We start from the raw sequence: 8662 nt of genomic DNA on the forward strand, positions 1-8662 counted from the left end.
TTATGTAGTTCTGGCTGGCCTTGAACTTGTAATGCAGTCCAGGCTGGCCTTGTACTCACAGAGATCTGCCTGTCTCTGCCTCCTTTGTGCTGGAATTAAAGACATGAGCTACCATGGCTGCCTTGTCTTATTGTGGGCACTGATTTTTATCTACTTTGGGCAGGTGCTGATGTATATCTAACCCTGAGATGAGAATCTGCCAAACTTTCCCACAATGACCAGCCATTTTAAAGTCTCACAAATAACAATAGGGATCTAATTTCTCCATGTGTTTTCCAGTGCTCCCATCACCTACTATAGCTGGCTGTTTTTTTTTTTTTTTTTTTTTTGGTATTATTACTCTTTGGGTCTTTTGAAGGGCGTTCACCACCCAACTCCCAAATAAATCACACAGAGAGGCTTATTCTTTCTTATGAATGCCCAGGCTTGGCTTTGCTTATTCCTAGCCAGCTTTTCTTAAAATTATTCTATCTTTTGCCTCTGGGCTTTTTCCTTTTCTTAAGTCTGTAGTCTTTCACTCTTCCTCCGTGGCTGGCTGTGTGACTGTGTGGCTGGCCACAAGTGTCCTCCTCTCTTTATTCTCCTGCTGCTTCTCCTCCTTTACCCTTCCATCCTCTTCTCAGATTTTTCTTCCTCTTTTATTCTCTCTGCCTGCCAGCCCTGTCTATCCTTTCTTCTGCCTTTCTATTGGCCATTTAGTTCTTTATGAGACCATCAGGTGTTTTAGACAGGCAAAGTAACACAGCTTTACAGAGTTAAACAAATACAACATAAAATAATGCAACACATCTTCATATCATTAAATGTTTCACAGCATGAATGTAACACATCTTAAAATAATATTCCACAATAACCTACCTTTTTAAATTATAGTTCTCTTAGTAAGAAGTGAGTGGTATCTATTGGGCTATACTTTGCATTTCTGTAATAACTAATAATGGGAAGTATATTTTTTACATGCTTAGTAATCATTAAGTCATCTGATTCTTGCATAAACTAAGGCTTAAAATCCTATGTATAAGGAAATACATTTTTGTACATGTGTATATGTATAACTAGCACTTCAAGCAAAGCATAAGCAATTTGGCTTATTATACTTTAATGCAAATTTTTACTTTTACCACTTTCTGAACAAAGGCATTTGCAACATCTTACCTCTCTCATTCTTTTGCTGTTGTTTTTGTTATTTTAATCCCACACTATAAAAAAATTACAGGGCCAGATGGAGAGATGACTCAGCACTTTATAGTACTTGCAGAGAACCCAGGTTCTGTTCACAACATCCACTTGACTGCTTGTAAACTTCTGTAACTTCAATTCCAGAGGATTCAATGACCCTCCTGTCCTCCAGGAGTACCAGGACTATATATGGTGCACATGTGTGCAGGTAAACACTCTAAACAAACAAACAAACAAACAAAAAAAAAACTCAAGAAGTGAGTGGGGTGTAGATCTGTGTTGAAGCACTTGCCTCAAAGGTGGCCCTGGGTTCATATCCAACATCAAGATAGAAAGGTAGATGATATAGATAAATGATAGATTATATATAGATGATGATAGATGACAGATTGGAAGAAGGGAAATAAGATATTTATATTTAATATTCTTTTAAGCAGGCACTACTGGGTCTGGGAAGGGCTCAGTGCATATGTCACTTGAACATGAGGACTGGAGTTTCAGATCTGCAGAAGCCACTTAAATACTGAGTGGGGTCATGACACTCAGTTCTTGGAAGGTGAAGACAGGGTTTCTATCCCCAGAGAGAGCTGTCTACTTAGACTAGCTGTATCAGGGAGCTCTGGGTTCAGTTAATAGACTGCCCAAAGAATAAGGTGGAGAGCAATCGAGGAAGATTGTCCTCCACATCCATGTACACCTCCACGTATATGAACAGGTGTACAAACATACCCATGCTCACAAAGTAAAATTATACATATTACCCCTGTGAATTTTTTTTTTCCTCTTGGGGATCTAGGATAATTTTCCTTAAGCAGGGTTGTTGGCAAATGAATCTTGGAGCTCCTGTTTGTCAACATTTTTCTTTTCTTTTCTTTTCTTTTCTTTTTTTTTTTTTTTTTTTTTTTTGAGACTGGTTCTCTTTACACAGCACTGGCTGTTCTGAAACTTGCTTTGTAAACCAAGCTAGCCTCAAATTTAGAGCTCTACCTGCTTCTGCTTCCTGAGTGCTAGGATTAAAGACTTGTACCACAATTGGAATCATGTATTTGTTGTGCCCAAATTTTGACCCTCAGAATCACCAAGAGACCCATTCTGGTACAAAAGCAAAGAGTGTTTTATTGTTTAATGAGTTAACTGTCTTAACCCTACCTCATCCATCCAACATAGCAGCTGGTGTGAGAAGGATACGGAGGGGCTTTGAGGCAGGGGATTTATTGGGGTGTGCAAGGGAAGTGTCTCAGGATTGGTGCACTTCTGGGCTTGGGAGAAGTGTGTTGATTGTTAACTGGTTGTCCTCCCAGGGAGGTTGCTATACTCTGCAAGTCACTTGTTACACCACTTTTACTGTAAAGCACATCTGGAGCCTGCCAGCTAACTTCTGATTGGTTCCTTGCCATGTGGTGGGTATCTGACCTCCTAGTGACTGAGAGGGCAGGCAAGGTCAGGAAACTCAGCACATCTTGCTGGGTCTTTTCTGCAGCCTGTATTGCTGCTAAAGCAGGGGGCTTGGTGAGGGTCTGGTCCCTTCAATTATAGATATATATCTCACTAATTTGCAGCCTCAAAATCAGTGATCTAATCACAAGTGAACATCAAAAGACTGATTAGAGATTGTGTATGTAACTAAATGACTCACATCTTTTACCATTATCCTTTGGAGTCACAGAAAAGAATGAACATTAGTGAATCAATTTCTAAATTCTGTGACCTCATTTATACCATGCCATAGACATGGCTGACTGATAAGAAAATAAAATCTATTTGCACCCTCCCTTATATTTCTAGTGATTCCTTTACCCAAAGGATGAAGGCTAAATTTGTTTGTAAGCTGCCAGTCAGCGTTATCCTTGTATCTACCTTAGGATCCTGTATTACTGTATTTATAATTTCTCAAAGTTCATTATTCCTTAGCTCCTCCCTTCCTGAGTGGTGTTGGTATACACCTTTAGTCCCAGCACTTGGGAGGAAGAGGTGGGCGGATTTCTATGAGTTCAAGGCCAACCTGTACTACAGAGCTAGTTCCTGGACAGGCTCCAAAGCTACACAGGGAAACCCTGTCTCCAAAATCAAAATAGGTAGGTAGGTAGACAGATAGATGCCCAACTTTTTTATAAGTACAATCTATTCCATGACATTTTTTTTTTTTTTTTTTTCTTTTTCAAGACAGGATTTCTCTGTAGACCAGGCTGGTCTGGAACACAGAGAGATTTGCCTGAGTGCTGAGATTAAAGGTATGGGTCACCACCAAGCCATGGCAACACCTTAGTCTTTTTTTTTTTTCAAGGCAGGGTTTCTCTGTGGAGACTGCCCTGGATCACAGAGATCCACCCACCTCTGCCTCCAAAGTGCTGGGACTAAAGGTGTGTGCCACCTCAGTCGGGCAATACCTTAGTCTTTTAAAAGAAATACTGAACAACACATGATGGCTATTCTTGATTGTCGACTACATCTGGAGTTAATTAAACTCTAAGTAGCTGGGTATACCTGTGAGGGACTTTTTCTTAATTAAATCATTTAAAAAGTGGGAAGATCCACTTTTAACCAGGATCTTTGAGGTGCAAAAATCCATTCAATTTTAATCGGGGCCACACCTTCTGCTGGCAACCTCTGTGATGAAGTTGAAAGAAGGAAGCTTGCTCTCTTTGCCTGCTTGCTCCTACTCTCCCTAGCAAGTCTTTTCACTGGCATTAGAGCCTACTTCAGGATTCTGAGAATATTGAAGATCAGCTGAGACACTCGTGAAACTGAACAGCTCTTTCCTGAAACGTCCACTGGTAGATAGCCATTGTTGGCCTACTTGGATCACAGCCTGTTAGCTATTCTAATATATTCCCTATATATAGATTCAGTCTATGGATTCTCTTTAGAAAACCACATAAATAAAAACACTAAAACCACAATCTAACCAGTGATCTTACTTACATTGCTATTTGAATTTAACTTGGATTTGTGTGTGTGTGCTTTATAGATTAATTGCAACTGTCATTATATGTAAGGTTTCAGGTAGACACAAAAGTTTTGTAAAGCATTTGACAACTAAAATTCTGGGACCTGAGCCAGGCGTGGTGGCATATGCCTTTAATTCCCAGCACTCAGGAAGCAGAGGCAGGAAGATCCGAGATCGAGGCCAGTCTGGTTTAGGTGGAAAATCCTGTCTTTAAAAAAAACAAAACAAGAACCAAAAGCCAAACAACAACAACAACAAAACAACAAAAACAACAACAAAAAAACAGACAAAAAAAAAATACCCTTAAAACAGGAAAACACACCTCTCCCCTAGGAACTGGCACCTCATTCTCATAGCGGCAAAACGTAAAAACCACCACTTGTGACCACTTTGCGGGCATTAAGTACACTCTCAATGCTAAACAGTCACCCATTTTCCAAGGAGAGCATAGCTTCCCAGTCTTAATTTTTAATCAAAAAGGCAAAGAACGGCTGGTCCTGGAGCACTACTGAGAATGACCGTCACACACGAAGCATACGGGGGGGGGGGAGCCCCACAAGTGCAAGCAGCTGCTGGGGAGGGGGTAACAAACCCTTCAAGTCCGTGCAGACAGCGGGGTCACACCCCGGCCAACAGGAGAGTGGGAAGGAGAGCGAGCATTCACTGCCCCAAAGCCGGGGTAGAAATGGCAGGCTAGGACCGAGCTCTCCCGGCAAGGTGAGGGGCGTGGGCTCAGGCACGCTCACTCAGGCCTCGGCTCCCACCCGCGACCCCGCCTGCAACGGGTCGGGGTGCGGTGTGGCGAACCGGCTCATCTCGGGCGGCTCGGCGGTGGAGGACGCCCGGGACTAGGGGACTGGCCGGGGCCTCTGCCCGAGGCTCCCGTCCACCACGCTCTGGCTCCACCTCAGCCGCGGACCGGCTCGGCGCCGCACGCTCCCAACCGTCCGCCCCCCCCCCCCTTCTTATTCTGTCAATTCATAGGCGAGCTCCCGGGAGGTCGCGGTGAGGCCCCCGCGACGCCAGTCAACTCGGAGCCGGCCAGGCCCGCCGCCATCTTTCACAGCCGAGGAAGCTTGCGCCGCCCGCCCTGCATAGTTTTAAATCTGGCGGGGCAGCGGCTCTCGGGCCGGCCACACCCCTGTTTACAGTCTTATCCAATCAGCGGCAGGCCCGCCATTTTTCAAACGCTTTTTCTGCCGCCAATCACGGTCGAGCAGTACATTCCTCCCCAGACCGGTTCCAACGGGTCTGGGAGTTAACGACCTGGGAGACCCACCGAACCTGCTAGGCAGGGGCCGGAGGGGCGGACCTTGCCAGGCTCTGGCCAATCGGAAGCCTTCTGCGTGGGAGGGCGGGGACTCTTCAGGTTTGAATAATCCAGGCAGCCAATCAGCGAAGGGGAGGCGTGGCCTGAGGCTGGTCTCTTCAAGTTGCCGTGGCGCGGAGAAGTCTGCAAAACAAGAGGCTGAGGCTTGCGTTAGCGAGAAGCCAGTTCTCGCCGGAGCTCGGGGAAGGAAGCGTCTCTGTCCGGCTCGGAGGGAAGCGCTCGCGCCAGGTAGGAGTCGGCCGGGAGCCCTCGGGCTTGGCGGCCCGGGCCGTGCCGCGGTGAGGGGGGACGTCTGCCGGGCTTGTGGGCGGCCGCCTCGGGGGCCTAGCGGGTGAGGGCCCGGGGTCGCGGCCGGGACCGGAGCCGGAGCCGGGGCCGAGGAGTTGGGGCGGGGAAGCCTTCGGGCCTGGCCGCGGTTTGTCTTTTATTTTTAGTTTTACTTCAAAAAGCCGAACGTGGGGCCGGCGGCGTGAAGCCCGCGGCGTGGAAGGCGCGGGCCTTTTCTGTCAGGAGGGCGCTCGGAGCGGCGCGCGCACGGTGGCTTTTCGGCCTCGGGGCGCGGGGTCGGGCCGGGCGGGGTGGGCCGGGCCGGGCGAGCCGGGCCGCGCGCCGGGAGTGGGAGTGGGGGTGGGGGCGGCCCGGCGCGGGTTTGGGCGGGAAGCGGAGCGCGGCGCTTCCTCCTCTCCTCCCCCCCACCCTACCCCACCCCCCGCGGGCCGCGGCGACACGGCTTTCCCGCTCGGTCGCAGGTAGACGCCGCGCCGCCAGTCAGCATGGGCAAGGGAGACCCCAACAAGCCGCGGGGCAAGATGTCCTCGTACGCCTTCTTCGTGCAGACGTGCCGCGAGGAGCACAAGAAGAAACATCCCGACTCGTCGGTCAACTTCGCCGAGTTCTCCAAGAAGTGCTCCGAGAGATGGAAGGTGAGGAGGGCTGTGGGGGGAGGGAGGGAAGGAAAGGAGGCGGCATTCCCGGCCAGCTCAACTGAGGCCGTTTCCGGGGTGCTCTTTCTCGGTGCGGAACCGGGAAGCTCGGGCTTGGCCGGATCTGGTGATGGATGGGCAGGGGCGGGGTGGGGGAATCAGTTGGAGACGAGTTGGATCACCAAAGCGCAGAGCTTGTTTGTTAGAAGGGCCAGGAGCTGAAGAAAATTCGGCCGCCCACTCGCTGTGTTTGTTTACTTATGTTTATATGTTCGGCCAAGATCTTAAAAATGTTAAAAACGTTTGTTGATATGTGACAGCCAACAGCTTAAAAGTTAGCCGGTTCACTCGCTCTATTTTCTTTTTTGTTTATTTAATATTAGGGCCAAGAGCTTAAGATTTTGTTGGTCTATTCATATGCTTTTTATTTTGTTTAATTTTTTTATTAGGGGCGTCTAAAGGCTTAACCTCTTGCTGAGTTGCTCGTTTATTCCCCCCCCCCCTCTCCCCCATAGACCATGTCTGCAAAGGAAAAGTCGAAATTTGAAGATTTGGCCAAGAGCGACAAAGCTCGTTATGACAGGGAGATGAAGAATTATGTTCCTCCCAAAGGTGATAAGAAAGGAAAGAAAAAAGATCCCAATGCTCCAAAAAGACCACCGTAAGTTGATCTCAGAACTAACCAGACTGCCTCTGCTTGCCTTTGCCTCCTCTCTCTCCAGTTAACTCTGTTGCTTCCTTTCAGGTCTGCCTTCTTCCTGTTTTGCTCTGAACATCGCCCAAAGATCAAAAGTGAACACCCAGGCCTGTCTATTGGAGATACTGCAAAAAAATTGGGTGAGATGTGGTCTGAACAGTCTGCCAAAGATAAACAACCCTATGAGCAGAAAGCAGCTAAACTAAAGGAGAAGTATGAAAAGGTAGTGTCTTTGTACCTTTTTAACTATATGTATATATATATACATGAGCTGTAGAAACTTGAAATTTATGTAATCAGTGGTTGTCAGTTTTTCAAAGGGCCTAATGAAACTTTAGCACTATAGACAAGTTGGACTTTTTTGACTTAGTGTTGTAGCCCTTGTAAATTCTGCCTATACATTCAAAATTTTGTTGACCTGTTTTTAGAGTGCCAACTGTATGCAGAATCTAAAAATACAAGATGGGAAGGGGTGGCTGTGCAAGGGCAGTGGGTGTTTTCAGCAGAAGCACTAACACTGATCTGAGGCAGCCCCCATCATTTTATCTAATTTGCTTTCTAAAGCCTAACAGGAATGCTCTCAACTGGTAGTCTGAATACGAGCTAATGAGGTGTTACTGGCCAATTTTAGGTTGTTTACAATTAAGTGGTTTTTTTTCACACTTGAGCAATGACACCGGATGCTGATCTTACTTTGACAAAATTTCAGGATATTGCTGCATACCGTGCCAAGGGCAAAAGTGAAGCAGGAAAGAAGGGTCCTGGTAGGCCAACAGGATCAAAGAAGAAGAATGAACCAGAAGATGAGGAAGAGGAGGAGGAGGAAGAAGATGAAGATGAGGAGGAAGAAGAGGAGGATGAAGAATAAATGGCTGTCCTAAAATGTGTGGAGTGTATGTGCTCAGGCAACTATTTTGCTAAGAATGTGAAATTCAAGTGCAGCTCAACATTAGCTTCAGTATAAAAACTGTACAGATTTTTGTATAGCTGATAAAATTCTTTGTAGAGAAAATACTTTTTTAAAAAGAGGTGTGTAGCTTTTTCAGGGGCTACAACGTACAGTTAGATTTAAAGCTTTTGATGTTGAATGTTCCTAAATATTTAATGGTTTCTTTAATTTCTTATGGTAGCACAGCAAACTTCATAGGAATTTGTATTACCAGTAAATTTTTTTTTAGGATGTTGCATTTTCTTTTGTTTTTTAAAAAAATTTGTAATAAAATAATGTATATTACTTGCATTGTGTTTGCATTCATATATTCATTTCCCCTTAAATGCAGATTGGGCCCATGTCAGTCGTTTTCCCTAGTTAAGCTTTGTGGTGATCATTTTTGCTGGTTAATTTGTTTCACTTTTTTTGTTTGGAGAAAGGGGTCAATTTCTTTCCACTATAAATTAAAGCATAATAATTAGCAACATGTTGAAGCTAGGGACATAAGACTTAAACATTTCTATAATTATGCTAATTATAAGTGTAAAAATTACCCATCCAAATGGGGTAATTAATCTTTTCAGGTGTTAGGTGATTTTTGGATAATGTATTAGATATTGAGGTGTATGGGGTTTTACAGTTAATTAGATTTGCT

General features: G+C 45.6%; 1 protein-coding gene across 1 annotated transcript; it reads left to right on the top strand.

Annotated features, from left to right (window-relative positions):
* The first annotated feature begins 5558 nt into the window (after nucleotides 1–5558).
* On the top strand, nucleotides 5559–8310 carry Hmgb2 (high mobility group box 2). The gene is made up of 5 exons (XM_051182449.1): nucleotides 5559–5684; nucleotides 6206–6379; nucleotides 6895–7040; nucleotides 7125–7299; nucleotides 7786–8310. The coding sequence occupies exons 2-5, from the start codon at nucleotides 6230–6232 to the stop codon at nucleotides 7942–7944; spliced, it is 630 nt and encodes a 209-aa protein (XP_051038406.1). The 5' UTR covers nucleotides 5559–5684; nucleotides 6206–6229; the 3' UTR covers nucleotides 7945–8310.
* The last annotated feature ends 352 nt before the right edge of the window (nucleotides 8311–8662 follow it).

Source organism: Phodopus roborovskii, unplaced genomic scaffold (assembly GCF_943737965.1).
Source record: "Phodopus roborovskii unplaced genomic scaffold, PHOROB, whole genome shotgun sequence".
Classification (NCBI taxonomy): Eukaryota; Metazoa; Chordata; class Mammalia; order Rodentia; family Cricetidae; genus Phodopus; species Phodopus roborovskii.